Source organism: Sprattus sprattus (genome assembly GCF_963457725.1).
Source record: "Sprattus sprattus genome assembly, chromosome: 9".
In the NCBI taxonomy this organism is placed as follows: Eukaryota; Metazoa; Chordata; class Actinopteri; order Clupeiformes; family Clupeidae; genus Sprattus; species Sprattus sprattus.
Window position 1 is genome coordinate 15139791 of NC_137928.1, and position 25058 is coordinate 15164848.

Here is a 25058-nt window from a genome sequence, read left to right on the forward strand (position 1 = left end):
CAGAGGGCTTCTCCACACACCTCCAGACACATGGAGTCACCCAGGTTACTGGCTCAGAATGCCACCGATCTGAATGATTCACTGACCTTCTGATCGTGTTTGTGTAGTGGCAGGTTGATGTTAGGAGATGTAAGGTTGTTACAACTATGTTGGTTCATAAACGGCATTAACAAACTAACCAAACGCCGCCGTGTGTCGACACATCATTGCTTTCTTCCCCTTTGGAGTCTTCTCCTGTCTGGTGTGGATTGGAGTTAAAACTGAGGCGTGGCGTCAACACTGTACCATGAAAAATCATCACACTGAATCTTCCAACAGATCGTACATCACGTTTGCATCCTTCTGTCCACCTGGGAACGGGAGTGTTCACTGACTAGAATAACACTTTCATCACAAGGATCACATTTTCGCCCCCTTTTTATTTTATTTTCTCTCCCCCCCCCCCCCCCCCCTCTTAACACACTGCGATTTCTGGGCATCTGTGGTATCCATGCACTCAGCGTTTGTAGTGTAGACAACCTTGCTCTTAAAACGGGCCCGAGCCAGCTAGTATTTTTACCACCTAAACTGTAAGGGCACACATGTGATGACTGTTTTCACTGGCTGAGAACGGGAGGGCAGTTAAAACGGCAGAATGTGCCCACTTGTTGAAAAATAAATAAATAAATAAATAATAGGTAGCCTCTCCCAGACGTGTTAAAAGGAGACACAGGACGATGGCGGTCAATGAAAACTTCGGTTGTGAATTGAGAAATTAACTGCCTATTCTAGCGTGCTCATCCTCGCCGACGCCAGACGTTCAAGAGAGACAAATGTATCTCCAGTGAGACAATATGTTTCCCCTACTTGTTGCCACAAGCTCAGACGCACACACGCACACACACACACACACACACACACACACACACACACACACACAGACACACTCACACACAGACAGTCACACACACACACACACACACACACACACATACATATACACACACACACACACAGACACACACATACATACACACACACACACACACACACACACACACACATACATATCAAAGGCACATGCTGGCAAACGAAAACTCTTTTCTGAACTAAAAAGCTGTTTAACATCTCATGTATTGCACCAGGCATGTCTACAGTTCAAAAGCAATGTCTGCTTGTATAGGGCTGTCCATCTATATATAGTTTAGACAGAGGTGATGTAGTTTCTGACCAATGACTTGGGTGTTGAGGGATACAGTTTAAAGTATAGCGACAATATTCTTATCTTCAATTCAATTTAATTCATATACGTAGTGCCAAAACAATAAAACTGTCTCTAGGCTCTTTATCTTCTTAATGTCTAAATAAATAACTTTACACAGTACCGATCTATAATGTTGTCTGCATAATGCCGATTGATAATGCTGTGCAATAGCTCAGTTAAAAAGCTGGAGAACTGCAGCATAGCTGCCACTTTCCACTTGTAGAGTTAGTCTGCTAAAGCTGACTTCAAAGTATTTTAAAACAATAGGCAGTTCAAAAAATTACACAGGACACGATATACACTCATGTATACATATTGTAAATTAGGAAATCTTACAAAAAAAAATCTGAGGCCACATTTGACTTTTCGAAGGCGAGAGAGAGAGAAAGAGAGAAAGAGAGAGAGAGAAAGGGGGGGGGGGGAGAGAGCGAGAGAGAGGGAGAGCCGAATGCAAACTGCAAACTGGTCTTTGTTTGCAGCCTAAGGTAACGCGTGAAGTTTCAGCCGAGGAGACGTTGGCCTCTGGCACGCTGCACTTTGACAAATGGACGCTCTGTCCGTCGTCAAGCTCCAGTCCCTGCGGGTGAGACCCCACGTGCCCTTTTAATGCACGTTCTCTCACTGTGCGCGCACACACACACACACACACACACACACACACACACACACACAAACGCCGGAGGAAAGGGGAGGGGGCAGCAGGGCGGAGGAGAAAGAAGGCCCAAGTGCGAGGGAAAGAAAGGGGGAGGGGTGGAGAAGGGAGAGAGAAAGAGAGAGAGTAGGGGTTGAGGTTGGGGTGGGGTGGGGGGATGAGAGAATGAGAGGGAGAAAGAGGGAAAGAGAGAGATCGGAGGGGTCGGAGCGGGGGATGAGAGAGTGAGTGAGGAAAAGAAAGAGAGAGGGGGGAGGGAGGTAGAGAGAGAGAGAGGGGGGTTGGGGTGAAAGAGAGAGATAGAGAGTGAGAAAGAGAGGGAGAGGGGTTGGGGTGAGAGAGAGAGCGAGAGAGAGAGAGAGAGAGAAGACGATCCCAGCCCAGTTGTGAGAGTGAGAGAGAGAGAGAGAGAGAGTGAGTAGACGATCCCAGCCCAGTTGTGAGAGAGAGAGAGAGAGAGAGAGAGAGTGTGAGTAGACGATCCCAGCCCAGTTGCCTGGGGAGAAAACTGCTCCGTTGCTGCTGACTCAGGACTCTCTTTGTTTCGATGCTAACTCTTTCTCTCGCTCCCTATCCGTCTCTCTCTCTCTCTCTCTCTCTCTCTCTCTCTCTCTCACTCTCTCACTCTTAATCTGCTGTCCAACCCCTCCACATCTGCTGTTTTTCCACACAGTTGTGCCCTCTCTCTCTCTCTCTCTCTCCTGTTCTCTCTTTTTTCCCTCCAAGTCTGATCTTTCGTTTTTACAGTGATGTTTTCTCTGGGCCAAAAAAAGATAAGATGAAGAGTAAAAAAAAAGGGGGATGAATCTACACTTAACGACAACCCTGCCAACACACACACGCACGTGCACAAACACACACAAATATACCCACACACACACACACACAGACACACAATCCACTTTCAATTCAAAGCAAGTGGATTACCACATTTCTTACTGGGTCCCAGCGTAGTTTCCAGAGGGGAACCAAAAGCTGGCAGTGTGGTGACACACAGAACGAGGGAGTGAGCGAGCGAGCCCACTGAGACACCACTCTGTGCTGGGCTGAGCTGAGCTGAGCTGGCCTTAGAGGGCCTCCTGAGCATATGGTCACGCATTATGACATCCATCCGATACCATGAGCTTGTTTATTTTTAGGATACCATTTTAAAAACAGTAAGGAGCAATCTGTGCCAAACTTTTTTTCATCCCCCTTATTCCGAGTCCCAGGCAGCGGACTGAAGTGCAGCACACAACGGACTCAAACACACAGTTGGAGAGCAGAGCACACCTACAGTAAAAGTTTCTCTTTCGCTGCTCTAGATGTGGTCATGAGGCTCATCTTTCACATATTTTGAGACACCCTTTTCAACACTGATACACTTTATACTCTAGTCTACTCTACTCTGTCTACATCACTCACCACATAACTGGTAACCTCTGCAATTGTGTATGTATATATATATATATATATACACACCCACACACACACACACACACACACACACACACACAGGCCTAGTCAACGTCATATAATCCCTTTCTGCACAGAGGAAAATCGCAAATGCATGCAACCATGCGCAATATTTGTGCAACAGGTGGTGAAATAAAGGTCAATATGAAGAGTCTGTGAAGGTGTCTGGGTTGCAGGTACCCATGAGTGGGACACAGTAGATGGATGGATGCATGGGTAAAGGACAGGCAAGTGATTGGGTACAACTGATGGAACTCGATTAGAAATAAGCCCTAGTCTCATTTAGTGCCCATCTCTCACAGGGCCACAATCAAGAATGAAAGGCACATTTTAAATGGAATGTTCAGTCCATATTGTATTTCACCATGGTTACGTGTTTATGATTATAGTTCACCTTTGCTTAGGGCCTGTTTGATGTGTTTTATTTATTTATTTACTTTTTTTTTTGTATCATTCCACATCTGAAGCCCTCAAAGTTCATCATTTCATTCCACTAGGCAGATGCCAGCTTTTTATATTAAGCCCGACGTAGTGACAACTGGCCAAACGTTATAGGGCAAAAGCAATAAACTAAAATGCAGGCTGTGGTAATTCACTCTGACACAGGTTCAAACCATTTTACAATGTTAATGGGTCACAAAAAGAGGCACAGTATATTTTCCTTCAACTACTGTAATCCTGTAACAACCTGGCCAACTGGGTTAACTCAGGGTGATGAAGTATACGGCAACCAGTGCCAAAGTATCATGCTTAGCTCTCTTCTGTGTTCTTAAAAATGGAATACGATGAGGGACCGGTCCAATTTTAGGAGAGGGGGAAAGGGTATACAATTTCTAAAGAGTTTATTATAATGTGAGGTGGACCAATGGACCTATGTGTGTGTGTGTGGGGGGGGGGGGGGGGGAGGTGGTGGAGGGGGGCAGTTTGGTTGGGGTGTTAGGTTGTTTTGCTGGCATGTGTACGACACTTTATCTGTTAGCAAAATTAAGTAAATCACCAGAGCTTTTCTTTCCCCTCCACGCAGCATCAAATCCCTTACCCAGTGGGATGGGGGGGGAGAGAAAAAAACAAGAATCCTCAGCTTATGAAATAAACAATATTGGTTAACCGTTGAGCTGGGCGAGTGTGGTGATTCCTGCCTTGTGTCCGGAGGGGACACCCGAGGCATGGGTGTAAGGGGTTAAACAGCCGCGCAGGCTCTGCTGAGCCAGCAGTCTGTAAAGTGCAAGGTTCCATTGTACGAGATATAGAATGAAACTCCTGGCGATTAGTCATGGTAGTAACAGCAAGGCTCCTCACAGGGACTTAACCCTTTCACGACCGCAGCCGAGGAAACTCGCAGGGGCTGTCCTCGGGGAGAGGAGGAGGACAAGAGGGATTACATGTGCACTGCGCAGCCAGGGAGATAACCACTAACACATATCTCAACACCTTGGAGTGGAACAGTTTCTCTTTCTAACAACGCTGTTTGTGAAAAGCTGGTGCTCATAATTTGCTAGAGTTTAATTAGGAGATGGTGTTTTCACAAAAAAACAGACTCTCTCTCCCTCTCTATAACACGCACACCCACACACATATGACAAATGTTGTATGGTGTAAATCACACAGAGAAGAATATGTTAAATGCACTGTCCTACTGTCCTACTTTGGGTACTTGAAAAGCGCACTATAAAATAAAGGTATTATTATTATTATTATCAATCAACAGTGCAGCAGCAAATGTTAATTTATACGCTGAGAAACAGAAGAAAGAGGTGGAACAAAAAGTGCATATGTTTGTAGGATAAAAGCAAGCGAGAGAGAGAGAGAGAGAGAGAGAGAGAGAAACCCCCACTCATTTTACTTTGAGAATGAGCACAGCCACCAGGTCTTCAAAAGACAGCTGGAGGAGGAGGTGGCTAGAAACTTCTCGAGTTGGTTTCTCTCCGTGTCTTAACTTCTGTTTCTTCTCATACGCTTTGTTCCCCCACTAGATCAAAGACACAGAGATGCACGGCCGCATCTGAAGACTTTTACTACAAAAAAACACTCTTTCACTACACAAACACAAACACACTTTCACTTCACAAACACATACACACTTCACTACACAAACACATACACACTTTCACTACACAAACACAAACACACTTTTACTACACAAACAGAAACACACTTTTACTACACAAACAGAAACATACTTTTACTTCACAAACACATACACACTTTCACTACACAAACACATACACACTTTTACTACACAAAACACACTTTTCCTACACAAACACACTTTTCCTACACAAACACACTTTTACTATACCATCACAAACACACTTTTACTATACCATCACAAACACACTTTTACTATACCAACACAAACACACTTTTACTACACAAACACAATTTTACTACACAAACACACTTTAAGTTCGAAAACACACTTTTACTACACAAAAAGACTTTTACTTTGCAAACACAAACACACTGTGCTAAGGTCACAAACAAGTGTAAGGTTGGGTCACCATGCCCTCTGTGTAAACAGGGTTTGTTTGTACGTTACCACGATAACAGCAAATTCAGGATTAACAACCAGACAAAATACTAATGGCTATGGACCACTGTTTTGTCTGTTGTTTCCCCAAAGAGAAACACAAACTCACAGTAACGAGAGTCCTATACTACAATACTTATTACTAGTGAGATTTACCAGACTTAGACACGCAAATCTCATCTTCTCATTACCAAAAAAAATAAATTGTCCAATTTCCTCATCTAAGATTCAGTGCTTAATTCACGGTCAACTTTGTTTATTAATTTTTGTTCCTTGTAACCGAGGCATTTTCTGTGTATCTTTCTAGGGCAACTGAGGGAAGAATGTGAGATCTATACGGGGTGGAAGTTACTTGACACCTAACAAACACTTCCAGCATGTTGGACAACCTGATAAATGCAAAGCTTTCTCCTCATCAGCATGAGGCATCTTAAATTAACCACAGTACTTACTTACTTGACTTTTAAGAGCAGTTTTGTTTTGGGGTCAAGTGACAAGAACACCAAAAGCAATGAGCATAAAAAAACCTAAAAGACACTTGGGATGGCCTAAATGTTGAACACATCATGTAGCAAGACTGTTCATTGACTGTATATTTTAAGTAATTACATTTTTTTTTTTTTTTTTTTCAGATTCTTTCACACTGTACATGAGTGTTCTGAAAGCCATGGCATGTACGTGCTTAGTGTCAGATAATTTATGTGAAAAATAAAATGTACCCTCTCCAGTTCCAAAATGCCCTTTTAATACCCTATCCACATCTGACCCCGGGTATGTTTATGGTTGGGTTTGTTCATGATGTCAGTGCTGGCTTACCCCAGTCTTGTCACAGAGTCTGAGCGTGTTGAAGGAGCCCACAGCAAACACCTCTCCATCAGGTGCCCAGGCCACGGAGGTGATGGGGTAGTCATGAGGCGACGACACGTACAGGAGGCGTCCATAACAGTCCCACACCTGCAATAAGGACCCACGAAAACACTGTCTGTGTTTGTAGCTGGTTTAGTCGAAGTGTCTCATTCTATTCAAAGCTGTAACAGTAGTGGGGTGCTCGAACTGGGTAACGTGTTGTAATCTTGCATTTTTTACTTCATAAAATATAACTGGGGTCGTGTACCAAGGGTTATGGAAATAGGTTGTAGAAATAGAGAGTTGTGTGCTTAGACCTTTACCCTGTTCATTTTTGGACGCCCCCCTTATTTCTAAGCTTGAGACAAAGAAATTCTCATCATCAGCAGGATCTGATAGCCTATGCAAGATGTTACACAATGACCCAAAATAAACATACTGTGAGAAACTATATGGGACTGATATGAGCTGTAAGCTTGGTGTGTTGAAATGATACCTATTTCAGACACAATGTCTAGTGTCCAGAATATCTCAACGGCTTAAAAACCTTCACTCAAGGAGCAACACAGAGTTAAAATAACAACTTTATGGGGTCAAGTGCATACACAAGCTGCTTAGGGATATAACCCAGTGCATTGCTACTCTGTCTTCATTCCAGCACCATCATCCCAGTATGCCAATGACCACAAGTGATCCTGAGTGAACCGAGTTCCCCGTTTTTGTGGTTTAGTGTAAGGGCAGTTTATCTGAGTGCTGGCATTGCCATGATAGAGATAGTGAAAGTGGTTATACACACTAACAGAGAGAAAAGGGAAAGAGTGAGAGAAAAAGAGAGAGTGTGTGTGAGAGAGAGAGAGATAGAGAGGGGAGTATAGAGAAACATCATGTTTAATTCAACTCTTCTTTTGTGCCACTTACCTTATATCTGCAGTCCTCTGCTCCAGATAATATCAAGTCATTCACAGAGTTCCAGTCCACTTTCAGAATGATGCCATCGTGGGCTTTCCACTGGCGACAAAAAGAAAGAGACGATCCTATCATCACATGATGAGCCTCACACACACACACGCACACACACTCACTCACACACAAACAAACAAACTCACACACGCACAAACAAGCTCACACACACCAACTCACATGCCAGCACACACACACAATTATTTTAGTCTGCGCATCAGACTTGTTTTCTGTTTCTCGAGTTTGCTGTCTGTGGATGGTTTCTATTAAATCGACTCATATCAAGAATTCGCAACACAACTGTACTCCAGTTACGCTCAATATAACTCTAAAGACTGGTCATTTTGGGCTATGGCATCATATTCCAAACACAAAACCACTTTAATGGACGTCCAACAACCGAAACCATAATGAAGAATAATGAAAGTGTCTGTTAGTTCAACAAAATAAATTCCAATAAAGTCCAATATAATTTTTTTAGTGAACCTCATATATTCAATAACTACCAAACTTTCACGAAACTGCCACATGCATTCAAGATTAGGAATTCACGAAGCACTACCAGACAAAAGCAATGCTTCTAACATTCAATTACGAATGTGCAGTCGCCCATGCAGTTGCCCGTGCAGTCGCTCGTGCAGTCGCCCGTGCAGTCGCCCATGCAGTCGCCCATGCAGTCCCAGTGCACCCCCAGCAGGGCTGTTGCTTGGGAGAAGGACGTCTTAACGGCTTCGAAAAGCTGAGGACAAAGAGCTGGAGAGCCAAGATTTTAACTAAAGGATATCTTTACCTGACCTGCATGGCACTTAGGAAAACCACATCCATGCTATGACTGTATACAGTTGTCAGGCTTGCTTGGGGCGCTAAATCTGGTGAGGTTCACACAGTTGAGTTATGAAAGAGTGAGACAACCGCGTTCTAAACTTAACTCACTCCGTAAAAATAACAAAACTGTGAAGGACAACTGGTCTTTGGTTTGCAACAAAATAACAATAAACTGCGTGTTGTTACATGTTATGTCATCAGCTTTGACAGGAGGTGCTGCCAGTCGAAAGTAACAGAGAGAATTCAAATCCTTTGTTTGAGTTGATAACCTTGAAAGAAAGGAAGAAAAGAAAGAGTGGAGGTGTAAATTCAGACAAAGAAAGGTCAACAGGGAGGGGGTGTATGTTCACTGAGACAAGCTTGAGGTGACATGAAGGTGAGAGTGAGTGAGTGAGATAGACAGAGAGATACTGAAAGAGGGAGATGGAGAGATAGAGAGCGAGAGTGTGTGTGTTTGTGGTTTCTGTGTGTGCGCACACGTGTGTGTGTGTGTGTAGTGTTGTTGGGGGGGGGGGGGGATGGGGGGGGGGGGGGGGGGGGGCGTGTGGCCTTGCGAGGCGCACGCTAACAGATCCCGGCTGACAGATCCCCTGACTGCTCTCTGTTACGGTAATTGCTTGCACTTGTCCTAATTGAAAACATGGGAACGTGTTCACAGGTCGCCAGGGGGGATGAGGTTGCCCTTACACACGTACCACCCCACGCCCCCCCCCCCCCCCTAACAAACCCCCAACCTATTAAAAACCAGGCTCTAATAATCCACAACGGCTCTCAATTAGGCTTAGATTCATTCTCTGCGCTTGACCTGGGGCTAAATTACTCCAATGCTACACATGCACCAAAAAAACTTTGTTTAAAATATATAGATGTATTCACTGAAAATCAGTTGATGACGTGCACACAGAAATGACAGATAGCAAAGCTGATTTGTGCTCGGACGCTGATAGACAGAAAGGCTTTACTGTGGGGTGCACGAATGCACACACACACACACACACACACACACAGAGCACAGAAACACACACACACACACACACACACACACACACACACACACACACACACACACACACACACACACACACAGTTAGTTTCAGGAGAGGGAGCACACGCCAGGCAGAGGAGGAGAGGCAGTGCGGGGGAGACCTGGCTAAGCCATTATGGTGTTTACCCAAGGTCCCCAGCACAATCGAGGACCCACCAGAACAATAAATACACACACGAGGCAAGGAGGGCAGATTATTCACCCCAGTGTGAAGCCTCCCTGCATCAATGTGGGCGCATATGCACACCCACACACACACAAAATCAATCAATCACACACACACACACACACACACACACACACACACACACACATCACTCAAACACAGTCGCACACACACACACACACACACACACACGCCGGACACACACACACACACAAACACACCAACTGTGTCTTTAGATGGATTTTAACATCCAGGTTAAGAAAATGTGTAAATGTAACTAAAAAAAGATTACCTAGAACTGGAAGAATAAATCCAATGAACTAGAACGACTAATATAAGCTATCATCTAGAGTGTGTGAGTTACGGTAGCTAGCGGGATTGATACTGCGAATGAATAAACCTCACTACCCGACACCTTAAGAGACGTGCTAGCGACAGACGCTAGCACTTGCGAGCACGCCTGTCTCCCAGGCCTGAGGTTTGAGTCCAGTGCGGGATACATGTGCAGATGAGGATATGGATGTTTCCACAGGACACCAAAATGAACTGAGGTGTGATGGTGATGGTCTATGAGTGGGCTAAGGCCTTGGGTATTCCTGCCTGCCTGTCTGTCTCTTGGCCTAGCTGTGTTGAGGGAAGGAGAGGGAGAGTACCTGCTGCACTTTGGAGCTGGGCTGCAGAGGCTTGATGATGAGCTGCTTGCCTGATGTGTACAGGATCCTGTCACAGTCAGGGGCCCAGGCCACCGAGTACACCGGAGATCCTGAGAGAGACAGAGAGCGAGAGAGAGAGAGAGAGAGAGAGAGAGAGAAAGAGAAACAGAGAGAACATATACATAGTACATTTAATAAGGGCTTATTACTTGTTTCTCTGCATTGGCTAAAACGCCAGTAACCTATTTATAACACTTCAAGGGCCTGTGTGAGCGGTTGTTATAAATAATTATTACTCAGTAATAGATATTATCCACTCATGCTGTGCGAAACATAACTGGGATACACCCAAAAAATGCAATTTACACTCACGCTTTTAAATTAATTAAAGCAAGATGCATTTGGGTTGCAAAATCCTTACTAAGAACATCTGTAGTTTCTCTTGTATACACAAACAGTACATTGCAGAATAATGCAATTACATTTACACAACACAGACCAAAAACAAAAACTTAATACAAAATCACCAAGTGTGCACTGACTTGCACACCCACACACAAACACACACACAAACAAATACACAGACACACATCCCCATAGAAACACGCTACTAAACATTCTCACACTCGTGTACACTGGTTGAAATCTACTGTTACCAAAATTCGCTCAGAGGACAAGAGGTGGGGACAAAGGGCCGGGTCATGTCATCAGATTGCATCTGCGCTGCACTCAGCTGAAGAGCCTGGCTGCCGTCACCTGAGCCCCGCTGCTTTGTGGAGGAGCTGGCAGCACACAGCCGCGCCTCTAGGCCTCTGCCATCACAGCCACAGAGGTGTTTCTGCATGGCAAACCTGCCATGGCTGAAGGCAGAGAGGCAGGAAGTGTGTGTGTGTGTGTGTGTGTGTGTGTGTGTGTGTGTGTATGTGTGTGTGTGTGCATTTGACTGTATGTTTGTGTGTGTATGTGTGTGCAAGTGTGTGCGTGTGAGTGTATTAGTGCCTGTGTGTGCGTGCGTGTGTGTGCATGTGTGCATGTGTGCATGTGTGCATGTGTGCATGAGTGCCTGTGTGTGTGCATGCATGCATCTGTGTTTGTGTGTGTGCATGTGTGTGTATTAGTGCCTGTGTGTGTAAATTAGGTATCGTCAGGACAAAGAGGGCGGGGGAACACCTGGAGGCATGTGTAAATTCAGAGCCGCAGAACCAGTGCAACCAGGGCCGAGCAAGCAGAGCACACATCAACACACGTGCCGTGTTATGACACGTCCTATTCAAATGAGATGTGTTGACATGAGTGAGCAGATCTCACCTCATCTGGCTCTACACTACGCTGAACTCTCGAAGCTCCCCCTGTTTTGCCTCGTAAGCAAAACGGAGAAATGTACATCTCACAGATTTGGCCACAACATGTCAAAAGTACACACGCTGAGGTCACGACCGACTAACTTTCAAGATCCATTGTGGTCGATTAAAAAACTGACCTCATTTTTATTCCATACACAGGTTCGAGGGCCGTTTTTGCCATTGAAGCTAATTGGCTGTTGAGTCACTGTTTCTCTTTAAGACACAGGCTCGCGACGGGCCCATGACAACCCTCTGTGGCACTGCCTGTCGGATGGCGCGTTTAACATTTCAACGCCACAATGAAACAATTAATAAGTGAACCGTGCGCATGCATGCGATCGCAGAGTGGAGGACTGTATCACTGGAAATCTATTTTTATGGCTTTTAATAAAACTCAGCTCCAATAAACCTTTGGGACTTTATGGCGCTCTTAATGAAATGGAACTGGCACGCTGAATCATCTGGCGACAGGGTCCAACATTATGCCCCAGCAGTCCATCACCCCACCCCACCCCTCCTACCCCCCAACCCCACCCCTCCTACCCCCCAACCCCACCTCAATGCCAGGGGGTACATTTCGGAGATAATGGACATTTTTAAACAGTCCTGACAGACAGACGGAGTTCATATGGTTGCTGTCTTTCAGTGGCTGAATGATATCCTCTCTGAGGGCAGGCTGACATATATTCACACAGATCAGTTCGATGTTCTGTCAGCTGCAGCTTTGGGAACGTGTGCACGCCAGCTGTCAGACAAGTAAGATGAAAACCATCTTCTCATTACATTCATTACAAAGATAATGCAAGGTGCTCAATCTGGCCCACTTGAAAAGTAAACCGAGACACACACACACACACACCCACACCCACACACACACACGTCACACACACACGCACACACACGCACACACACGCACACACAAACACATACGTACAAACAAACACAGAGACTGAGCAAAGGCTCGTACAGACACAGCGAGGGGAAAAACCATATCATGGGATATACAAATATAGTTGTATTATGGGCAAAAATTGTAGCCTAAGGTTGCCAGGTGGCTCTGTCCTCCACCAGTAAGGTGCACTCACAGGCACCAGAAGGCTAAGTGAGCGTTGAGGTTTCAGTGTGACAGCATAATTGGCTGCTGTGTGTTGCGTTCATGTTTACAAAATGAACAGCCTTTTTCTCATCTCCCATGCTTACTCCTTGGTCGTTTCCCTCTGCCTCTCTTACCCGTTCTCTCTCTCTCTCTCTCTCTCTCTCTCTCTCTCTCTCTCTCTCTCTCTCTCTCTCTCTCTCTCCGTGTCTTTCCCTCTCTCTCTGTGTCTTTCTCCTTTCCAAAGTTCCTCACGTGTCTATTTGTGGGTTTGAACTCAGTCTCGTAAACCACAGTTAGAACAGACTTCCCAATAAGAACACTTACTACTGTGTGTAAACTGGACTATTATAATATGCCCACTTCATGAATTTAAGATGAACACGTTCAGTGTGGGATTCTAACCTCTTCAGCAGCCATGTGACTTCATAGCCTTGAAGATGCATTTTTCTCCAAAGGTTACAACAAAACTTACATTCAACATTTCAGGAACAACACAACCACGACAGCATTTTCTCTGCCAACACACAAACACTTTCAGAATTGCACTGCTATGATTACTTGTTTCAGAGGCCAAAAAGTCAAAGACCATAAAACAACCAAACAAACCAGGTTGAGTGACATACCAAATCTCACCATATGCCATGTTTGGGGGTAAACACCTGACCCCATCAGATTTATCTTATTCGTGGGCTCATCCAAAGAGGGGGTGAAACCCAGAAAGATTCGGGGGGCCTAGTTCCTGGATACGGACCCCATCGCACGTCAGGCAGTGTAGATTTGTCATATTCAAACTGTAAACGTTGAGATTCAAAGGGCATACAATTTCTTTTCTTCCTGGTCTTACCTTGCTGGGCTAGAGTTGATCTCAGCATCCCACTCTTGGACCAGATCTTTATCTGACCATCCTCGCCAGCTAAAAGAACAAAACAAAAGAGGTCACAGAAAGGTTGGGAAAAACTCCCCATCCAGCAGCCTGCACTGTGAAAGCTTTAGTCAATGACATACTCTAAGCAGAACACTGTATTTCTCTAAGCTTAAATTACGCCACCACTAAAACAGTTTGGGATAACTTAAAATATCACACTAACATTTACAATCTTTTCAATTAAAAAGCACTTTTGCCGCTGATGGATGACAGAGGATGTGTCTAAAATGATGCCAATATCATGCAACTTCTGATTTCTCACTTCTCGGTATTTATTATTATAATTGTTTTGTATTATCTTAATAAATCCATGCACACATATACAGTACAGGTGGGAGAATGAAATCGATTGTATTTTGGTACAGTACGTGTACTCTGATAACATTGCTTCTGAAGTCCACAAGATGGCACAAAACTTTGTTCTTCTCTCATGTCACAGCGGAAATTGGAAAGTAAGTCCATTAAATGTACCGCACCAAAATGGCTACTTAGACTCCCAGTATATGAAACGTAATGTATGGGAGAAATAAATTGCAATGTATTGCAGAATCAAATTGCAATACTTGCTGTGTCATAAAAGGTAAAGTATCACAATAATACTGTATAGTGGGCCAAATATCGTGATATTGTGGCATTTCCTACCCCTTTTCTATCAATCTATTCACTATCGGGGGTGATAGTGGTTCAGGAGGTAGAGGAGTCGTTCAGCATGGGAAGGTTGCGAGTTCGATCACGACTCCTCCTCACCAAGTGTCGCGGTGTCCTTGAGCAAGACACTGAACCCCTAACCGCTCCCAATGTGCAGGTATGCACCATAGATAGTAGCCTCAGCAATCGCTGTATGAATGGCTAGATGTCTGAGCCATTTATCTATAAAGTGCTTTGAGTGCTATATGAGTAGAAAAGCGCTATATAAATGCAGTTTATTTACCATTTACCATTCAGTTCCATATCGTACTTAAACGTGTTGTGGTAAAACAGGCCTCACCTGTAATGAGGGCAGTCCCATCATAGTTCCAGCGCCCGGCCAGCACCGCACCTCGGTGTGCCTCCACACTCTTCTCAATGCGGCCAGTCTTCGATACCAAATGGAACTTGCCTACAAACAGGTATGAAGAAAAAGTATGTACATGAAAAGGCAGCTTATGCATCACGGGCAAAGTGAGAGAATGTCAGTCTTCCAACTCTCCAAGTGGGGTTGGCCTTACAGCAGATAAAAGAGGAAAAACATTTAGTTGAACAGAGTGATTCAGCCTTTTGAGAGAGTTAACAAAGCTTGACAAAGCTAACATTCCTAATTCAGACCACCTTTTCAGAGGGTGTGAGTGCATGGAGCATTTATGACTAAACGTATGTTGACACGACGTGAAAAAACATAACCTTTTCCTTATTTCCTTATAAATATGTTCTCACAAGAGACCATTTTCACCTTAAAAAAAAAAAACGTATAACTGTCGCTGGAACACAGCACCTGGGAGCACATGTCATTTCTCACCAAATCTCCTGCAACTTTACAGGCCCCTCATTAAAAGCTTGGGGTCACTTAAGCTCAATGAAGGGGCGGTTTCCCAGTCTTCTCCTCCAGCCTAGGAACACTGCCAGTTGTGTTATTTGAGGGGCCTGGCCACAGACAGCCCTGAATTAAAGTATATTTGCACGATGACATCACTCCAAGGTAATACGACGGTAATAACCACTGCAGTATGATTCGGATTTCTTGCTGCCATGTAGATGATAAGCATGAGCTGGAAATATATATGGTGTAGGAGGCTAAACAGACAATTTAAGTTAGTCAGCAATAAAAATAGCTCTAGACAATCAAAAAACCCAGATGTCTTCAATGTCCGATACACTGAGAATAGTGTGCAACACACTATAGTCAGTTCAGTAAGACTGTCTATAAGCCAGTCACAAACAGACACAAGCAAACATGTACAAAGCGAACTAGCCGAGTGGTTAAGGATTATTGCGAACCTTCAATGACCACAGGCAGTGTCTTTATTGCCATGTCCCCGTTGGTAACCCTCTTTCTCGACCCAAAATGAATGAATGACTACAGAGTCTGCGTGTGCAGCTGGGATTAAACCAGTTTCCTATATGCCAGCGACAAAGAGCGATTAGGCATGGAGACAGTTATCAAAGACACAAGCCAAACATATACTTTGTGGCATTGCGTATTAAAAAAAATCTGAATGTTCTATGTAATTTTTGGTTGCCTAAAACTGCAAATCAGCACACAGCCGCTCTCTCCCCAGTCTATATTTGGATCGCCAAACAAAGTGAATGTCGCTAGCCCCTAAAAAACAGGTAGGAAGCATGTGGCATAAAATGCAATGTTTTAAGGCAATCTAGTAACACGACAGAGAAGCACTACGACTTTCAGAGACCGAGGCAGCTTTAGTGCTGTCTGTGGTGACCGGAGAGTTGACACATATCTCTATGTGACGCGCCCGTAGGGCCCACATGGTGAGTGAGGTTACAGAAAGCCACACAAGTTACTGTATGATTTTTACCCCACCCACCAGTGTTATACATCTGTGGTTTCATCGAGCATGGGCCGGAACGCATGAAGTAGAAATTGTCATTTCAAACTGGAGAGGGTGGGGGGTGGTGTGTGTGTGTTTGTGTGTGTGTGTGAGTGTTTATGTGTGCGGGAGGGGGATGAGGTCTGAGATCTTTTCAGTTTTCCAGAGTCTCTGCTTCATTAAGAAACTCCAAGAACCTTTATGATACTGACAATAACTATTGATTTGTTGTTGTGAAAGACATCCAGAACTATGGGGGATACCAAACTGTAACAAAATAAATACAATAAAATCACATTATCCCATGGGAACTGAGGATAATGACATCAAGCTAACTGAAACAAGTTGTCCTTAAAAAAAGATTGTGGTTAAGCTTATATATTATCAGCGTACATAATAATGGTAGCCATATATTTAGGTGATGAGCTACTACTGGTTCAACGGAGCTGAAAGTGAGTTCACCGACTAAACAGGGTGTTCATCACTATGGACAAATGCCAGACCAAATTGCTGCTTTAGTTTGTGGGTGTGTTTATGCAACTCTACACTGGCATTACTGTGGTGAGCACACGTAGCTTGCTGCAGCCAGGCGTCTCCACTGCGTGTTGAGCGCGTGAGAGTCAGGCGGGTCAGTGGGAGGGAGTTTCTCTCTCTCTCACACACACACACACACACACACACACACACACACACACACACACACACACACACACACACACACACACACACACACACACACACACACACACACAGACAGACAGTGCCCTGAGCATCTAGCGTGTTTGGTCAGAGGTGACACAAAGCGTTTGAGATTTGTACATATGCACATGGTGGAGACCAGGATGCATCGTCTCTCTCACTCTGGATTGCACATGGACGCACTGCCACATTAATCCTTTAAAGAATCAGAGAAAAATTATCTCTTATGATTTCACAGAAAAGAAGTAGAGGCGTACATGTACTCCTAGCCTGATCAAGAGGAAATTCACTTCATATAAATCCACCAACATAGGAAGAACCAAATAAAGTAAAGTCTATCCAACACATTTCAAAATTAACAAAACAAAGATGTAGAGATACTATCTGGGCTCTGTCTACATCTGAGCACATTTCATACTCTGAACACTGTCCTCTGCAGCTCACCTGAATGACACCCCAGAAACAAGATCATATTTAGACAAATGGTGACCAGGGGGATGTCTGCAAACTGGGGAAATATTTGCAAATATGTTGAGCACCATTTCAACTCCTGCGCTTCATAATTTTGATCCTGTCCTGTTTGTTACATATCAATCTGGGAAAAACACCAACTGGTTTATCAAACCAAAGCAGCAAACAGAAGCCTTATGCCATCAGACAGACGTGACTGTGCTGACCACTGGAACTTAAATGAAAGTAAATGAAAGGATGACAAACATAAAAACAGAGAGACAATAAAACAATGCAGGCCTGTAGGTTCAAGGAAAGTTCATCATTAAGCAAACAGTTGTGGCCTACTTCAGCGCCACTGATGTATCTCCATATTCCCTGAATGCCTCAGAACTGGCACAAAGCCATATACCTTTGGAATATGAGAGGTGCAATTCACCAAAGACAACCGAAGAATTACCATCTGTGCTGGTAAGTACAAATATCTCAGCCAGGGCCTGCTTCTTCCCACCGCTGCTCTTGGGAAACCAGTGCAGGTCAATGGGATAGATGTCCTCTTGCATGTTCACCACCACATTGGTCTCATTATTCAGCAGGTTCCACCTTAGTATCTGATGGTCTTCACTGCACGAGTAGAGCTCGTCCGCTGTGGTCCACCCCACACAGCTCACCAATTCTCTGTGTGTGCTGCTGTTAAGGACAGCAACTGATACAGCCGGCTGGCAACAGAGAAGCGTAGGTTAAAAACTAAAGCTTTAAATGTTCTCACCTCCTCTTACAAATACATATAAACAGAGACTGTCGTAGTCAGACTACACACAATCATAAACTCAACTTATTCAAAGACATGCATATGATTTACTTTTTTCACCCTAGTATGTGCTTTCACCTTTGACTAATAACTTTGGACAATACCTTTAACTCTTCCCACAATCTGGATAATGTAGTTCAGTGCAAAATACCTAGTACACCTAGGATTTGAGGCTATGATGATATATTTTATAGTTGAGGCGGAGATGCAAACTGAAAAGGATATGTTTGGGCTCCTTCAGAAGGGATGTTTTCAACCTCATTGTGATAAGCTTGGCATACAGACGTTCTTCTGATTCCGGTTGCGCAGAAGTAAGCTGCAACACATAACAACACACGGAACTGATTCATGACCAAGGAAATCAACTTGTATGACTACTTCATCATATCAACACAAGTCTAGTAGAGCATTTGAAGAGCTTACTAGATATCAGTTTATCCTAAAAATGTCTGACAGCTGAGTTTTGGTATAACATGTTCAAATGTTAAGTGCCATATTGTCGTGTAGTATATTGCTCGTTGGTTGGTCAAGCGCCTGCACTATCTACAGCCACAATATATGCAATATAACAAGGAAATGAAAATCCAGGTCACTCCTAAAATGGTTTCTTTCTGTTTACTAGTGTAAAATCCATAACGCTAACCTACCAGTGACCCAATTTAACATGCAAAACTCGTTACTAAGACAACGTCTTCTTGGTTGACACGCCTTGGTTTTCATGGCACCACAGTATTGCAGAGCTAAAATTGACACCTATCGAGGTGCTACCTGGTCAACACTGACGTTGTCTGATTGATGTTAACAATTCGCGCAATGGCTGTCAGCTATAAACTGACGCACAGAATTTAGATTAACATTAATGTTAACTTTCCAGATACAAACCTCGTAAAGTACATTTGCCACTAGTATTATACTTAAGTCAACGATAGTTCCTAGCATATCTAGCTTGCTCTAACAATACCTAACGCACTAGCTACTATAGCACCAAGGAAGGATACATTTTCAGCTCGACAAAAGTGGATACCTTGTCGTGAGGGAGCCCACTAACTTTAACTTATACTTCCAAATTCCAATTCAGACACGGACCACATCTACATTCTTATAACGTTAGACTAGTAAAGTTAACGTTAGTTTGTAATCACTCGAAATAACAGACTGACTCATCGTACGATATTTCACATAGTGCTAAATAACACATGTCTATCTAACTGGCTTATGATGTCCAATCAACCAAGATAACGTTAACAAACGTTAGCATAGCCATGCTAGGATAGCAAACCCAACGGTAAGTTAACTCCCGATAGCCTGAGATATGTGATTGGCAAATGCCACTGCCAAAATATTGCACTGGAATTTAGTGCAGCTACATTTATATTCAATACTGGTCAACTAATAGTGAGAAAGCTTCGCGGGGGATTTTTATTCAATCAATACCTATCGATACCTTCACTGATATGGAACGACGACCAAGATGTCTGGATTTCCTCTTGACGTCACTGTGTTGCTGAGTTGTTCCAAGTTGTACGCGCAAGTGCTGTCTCCAGGCAACGGTTCCTACACAGCCATTGGAGGATTTTCCCAAGCTTCTTCATTCAAAGTCTAGGGGGTGTGCCTTCAATTTGTTATTCTGCAACAACACTCCACAATATATTTAGGTTATATAACATGCTATCGTAGATTAAAACGGATACATGATTAAAAAACAACTTCAAAAGCAGCGTCTAGTTGGATTTTATATGGATGGCGTTGAAATTCTTGATTTTGGAATGGATATAACTCCCATGATGCTGTGCGTGAGATTGTAACGAATTTTGGTTCGACGAGCGAATTTAGGCGCCATTTTCGAGTGCGAATTTCTTCCTAAAAGTCTGCCTAAACTTGCGGGACCTTGATCATAGAACACTCGTTTAAGTTTTCAGTTTTTGAGGATAGGTACACAACAGTCATTGAAATCGAAGCGCTCGCTTTGGACATTCTAAGGAATATATACCCATTTTACGCGGAGAGAAAAGGTAAACAATGACTCTAAAGGGCTAACGTTAGCTAGCTGTCCATCTTCATAGTTTACTCAGAAAATGAGCCAATGTTAGCTGCCTTGTGCTAACCAATGAGTTACCGTTGGCTGGCTAATGTTCGCATGCTAGCTACCTATGTAATCTTAGGCTATAGTATTGGTATGTTTGTTTGGTATTTGGTTTACGGTATTTGACATTTTAATTAGCTAAAAAAAGCGAAATGACAACCATGGCAGTCACGTTGTGCTGTAAGGGATGAGTTTAACCCGCCAATTTGGTTCCTTGCCTTGATTTTTGAATTCTAACGTCCAGCTATCCTGACTAGTTTGATTTCGAAGTTGTCATTGAACTCGGACATAAGCCTAGTGCTAGCTCAGTGCTTAATGTCAGCTCAGAGAAGCTAATAGCAGTATTATTACCAACTAGAAAAAAACTAACATTAACTTTGTTTTCGAATCTGAACTTGTAGTAACAGTTGACGTGAACTACTTTTTCAAGTGTTTGTCAGGACAATGCACAATTAAGGTTAGCAGTTAACATGAGATTAACTACCATACAAAAAATTGAGCTGGACTGTGTTAACAATAACAATAGTTCCTAGCTTTCAAACGTTAATTAACGTATTAACTCGTTGGTAAATATCATATATATCAGGATACTCGGCTAGCTGCCAAGTGTAATGGCAAAAAAAGATAATTATAGTGATTTTAGTGAACTGCAAAAATATGTCGTCAATAAAGACACAATGCCACCTAACGTTTACTTATAAAATGCTTCTTAATAATGTTAATGCTTTAAAATGGCTGGCTTGCTGGAAAAGTTGACAAACGGTTTAACGTTTGCTCCACGAATACTTTAACTTACGTTACCTAGCTTGCAATGGTTAAGGTACAAGCAAACAAACATGCAGATGTTCACTAACCAGCTAACTAATTTGTGGATTGGTTTAGTTTCTTGAGCACAATTAACTCTGCACGAGTCACTCGAAGCAGAGTTTCCTTATAAATGTAGAGTTTATCTAATACGACCAGCATTCAGTATCACTATTATGATGATAAACCTGTCCATTGCATCATCCCTGGCCGAGGTGTAACCACATTTTCAGTCTCGTTCTATAATCAATTTTAAAGTAAATAAGCGATTTTGTTGCTATTTTCGTTGAATAATAGGCTATTCTGTCATGAATGGGAGGGGGGGGACCTCTGAATGTAGAAATATGGATGGTTTACATTTCTCCATTATTAATTCCCTATAAGTTAAGGTTTGGTTAAATGACACATCAAACGTTAGTTAAACAGTCGAAAACTACTTATTACGACTTGGATGCACAAACGGCTATCAGAGACTGACGTCCCTTTGGAAAGTACCAGCTTGCTGACACATACTACTGTTGTTAATCGCCTTCTTACCAGTATGGATAACTAGTAACTGTTCGAATGAGGCTTGGCAACGACAAATACTGTTAGCCAAGTAAGCTAACTTGAGTGCTTCCTGTAGCGATTCCACCAAACCCCGTGTTTTCGTATTTGCCACCAAACGTGGTTACTTGAGTTGTCAAACTCGTACAAGGAAGAACATTTATTATTTTAATTTTCGACATGGTCGTTAGAAGACATCCAATTGGCTGGTTACTTGTGCTCATATCATGTCATGGTTAGCATGTATAACTTAAGGACTGGTTTGGAAATGGCATAGTCACATATTGTTTGAGCGCTGTTCTCGTTACTGACAACAGGAGACGTCACCATTTTTTTTCGGTGGGGGTTCTTTGTAATGTGGCATAGTGACGCCTGGCCCAGCAAAGTAATTCTAAGTGTCAGGATGGAAAACGCCGAGTGAAATTTCATAGGTTACTAGTGTTGTCGGTTAAATCAAGACAACTTTATTTTAATTTCAGAATATGTAATAAGCCATTTTGCACAAATAGTGGCCTAGTGCCTGTTTGCTTTCCAACCGTAGATCTCATACAAGTTTTTTCGTTGTGTAGCTTGCTACGTTTTCTTTCATTGTTGATGGCTGGTAAACGACACGACGTGATTATTCTTTTAAGACGTATAACTCCAGCGTCATTAGTTTTGTGATATTACAAGGAGTAAATGCTGTGGCGACGCAGCAGTTTTTTTTCAACGGTTTCCCTCCATTTTTAGACACTTCACACAGTTTAGTTCGAGATGCTCTCTGTTTATTTCAGAAGGGTCAACGTCTACACTGCATCTCGAGAGAGAGAATGGCAGGGCTGACGGGGGGGTAAAGAGAGTTTCATTTTGACATTCAAAGGAGGTGATGGACCAGCAGCAGTTCTGCTTGACGCACCACGGCACTGGATTAATGTCCTGACCTCTGTGACATTTTCTCCAGATTTAAAATTATGCCAGCTAAAACGAGTAAAGTATCGGCCGCGAAGCCACGAGGGAAAGGGTCGCAGCCCCGGGATGACTCGGATGAGGAGTTGGACTTACCCTCTCAAGAAGTGAACTCCAATGGTCAAGAAGCACCACTCACAAATGGTAAGAAACAAAGGATGTATTTCACCATATTTTCTTCAAAATATTTGTGCGTTTTTCGAGTCTTGCGATGGATGATGCCACTTTCACTATGACAGTGCAGATGGCATAATTTTGATTGGATGCATTTATTCATAAAGTGCTATGTATTCATAAAACTAAGCTTACTGGCCAGGTAACTAATGTGAGCTGAGCACCAATAAATGTCCCTATTAATTTCAGAGATGACTAGTATTGTGCGGTTTGTGTATTAGTTTTGAGGCGCCATAATTACCCTAATAAATTGACTTGGATAGATAATGGATGGCATTGAGGACATCTAGCAATGTTGCTCATGAACTTTTCTTTGTTGGACTAGATGATGTAACTGTTTTTGACATAGTGAGGTGTTTTATTGCCTTTTGCGCTCAGCAGTGTGTGACTGTTAAAATCTTCATGTTGTGTCTCTAATTGTAAAAAGAAAAAAGAGAGAAAGAAAAGGTCAAGAAAATATCTTGTTCGCTTTGTTTGTCTTGTTTGCTGGTCTCTACAATCGATTGGAAACTTCAGTGATAATTCTACACAAGCGGCTTTATAAGCTCCGTGCACGGAGAAATAAGTGGACCAGCTGTTCGTTGTACTTTGATATGAATACGTGTGATTCAGTTACAGTTTACGGAGTCGTGTTTGCGTTTTGTGTGTTAAAGCAACAGCGATTGTGGTTTAAAAGGCGCACTAATTTTTTTCAGCACACCCAGAAGTTTTTATGAGCTGTGCTCAACTGAATTTCGATCACAGACAGTATGTGCAACTTTATTCCCGACCGTCCATGGTCTTTGTTTCTCATCTGTGAGCGTTCAGGTTATGATTTGTGGCGTTTTGTTTTGTTTGGGTTTTTTCTCTCTCTTTCTGAAGGAGGGGGGTGTTTCTGGCTTTGCTTTTTCACCCTCCCCTACAAGCCGATGCACCCTCTCGAAATGAACTTTTTTTGCTCTAGATGCCGTTCCTGGGGAGCCTGCCGAGGCGGTTGATGATCGAAGTTTGGAGGAGATTCTCGGTAGCATCCCTCCACCCCCGCCCCCAGCAATGACCAATGAACCGGGCGCTCCTCGCCTGATGATAACGCATATTGTTAATAGGAATTTTAAGTCGTATGCAGGCGAACAGATTCTCGGGCCTTTTCACAAGGTATGAGACTAAATGCACCCGTTCCAGAATTTGAGACTAGGTTTTTTTGCAACTTTTCAAGCAGATTGTTTAGTTTTAAAAGAGGGGTGTTGCCTGTTTCCTTCTTGGGTATTATGTGTGCTGTTACAGTTCTGCTTGGTTTTGTGACACATTTGAACGTTTGAACCACATGGTAGTATTATAATTACATTATTAGATAAACTGTAATCTGCCAGTTTCTGACAGTACAACATATTTTAAATCCTCTGTTTTTTAGTGTTGTATGTTTTTATAATTAGTTGAGGACAAACCTTATCCTGCTCTTGAGAAACTATTTTAACTCAGATTTACACCTGTGGTGTATTCACAGGTGCATTGAAATTTCATCTCTATTAGCCTTTAAAGAACCATATACTAAGTAGACATAACCATTGCACACCCTTGGGATATCCTTAGCAAGTCTACAGATACCTTATCATATTGTTTTTTTTTTTTAATATGCTTCTCCTCTGTCCACTGTCTTTGCAGCGCTTCTCCTGCATCATTGGTCCCAATGGAAGTGGGAAATCCAATGTGATCGATTCCATGCTCTTTGTGTTCGGGTACAGGGCCCAAAAAATCAGGTCCAAAAAGCTCTCTGTGCTCATCCACAGCTCTGAGGAGCACAAGGATGTGCAGAGCTGCACGGTGGAGGTGCACTTTCGAAAAATTATTGACAAGGTAAAAATCATTAACAAAAAAATGGCTGACACAAGTCTGTGCTTGTGTGGTTTTATTTATTTATTTATTTATTTTTGCAGCCATAAACTACAGCTGGGCTTCTAAAGTTTTGGATGGCTAGTTTTATGCTTTAACTAAATCATAACTGCACTCTTATTTGTATTTATTTTTTTCCCCTCCCACCCTCACTACACTTGTGGTTGTTCAGGCCTTAATGGGCTTCTAGTGGAACACCACTAACCGAACTGGCCAAATCCAGAATAAAAATGTAAATACAATATTGTTTATGTATTTTTAATCTAACGGTCCAAGTGGCAGCCATCGTTTTTTAACCCCCTATTTTTAAAGCACCAGGACACCCTGCATAGTTACTTTGGTAAATGAGCAAAAGCAAGAAGCTCACTGAAACTGTGTACAAAAAATATATATATATATATATATATAATAAT

At 42.9% G+C, this 25058-nt stretch overlaps 2 protein-coding genes across 2 annotated transcripts in view; one reads left to right on the top strand and one right to left on the bottom strand.

The window, feature by feature from the left end:
* The window catches only part of ift80 (intraflagellar transport 80 homolog (Chlamydomonas)), a gene marked incomplete at its 5' end in the record, with an annotated part of 57468 nt that extends 38982 nt beyond the window's left edge, over positions 1–18486 (bottom strand). The window contains 7 exons of the mRNA XM_080845332.1: positions 6697–6834; positions 7645–7734; positions 10376–10485; positions 13659–13727; positions 14728–14838; positions 17874–18091; positions 18446–18486. Of these exons, the coding sequence (XP_080701458.1) occupies positions 6697–6834; positions 7645–7734; positions 10376–10485; positions 13659–13727; positions 14728–14838; positions 17874–18091; positions 18446–18486 (777 nt within the window). The remainder of the gene's footprint in view (positions 1–6696; positions 6835–7644; positions 7735–10375; positions 10486–13658; positions 13728–14727; positions 14839–17873; positions 18092–18445) is intronic.
* Positions 18487–20176: 1690 nt separating this feature from the next.
* Positions 20177–25058, top strand: part of smc4 (structural maintenance of chromosomes 4) — a 28953-nt gene continuing 24071 nt past the window's right edge. Inside the window, exons 1-4 of the mRNA XM_080844900.1 lie at positions 20177–20236; positions 22598–22746; positions 23720–23910; positions 24418–24609. Coding sequence (XP_080701026.1) covers positions 22608–22746; positions 23720–23910; positions 24418–24609 — 522 coding nt within the window. The 5' untranslated portion in view covers positions 20177–20236; positions 22598–22607. The remainder of the gene's footprint in view (positions 20237–22597; positions 22747–23719; positions 23911–24417; positions 24610–25058) is intronic.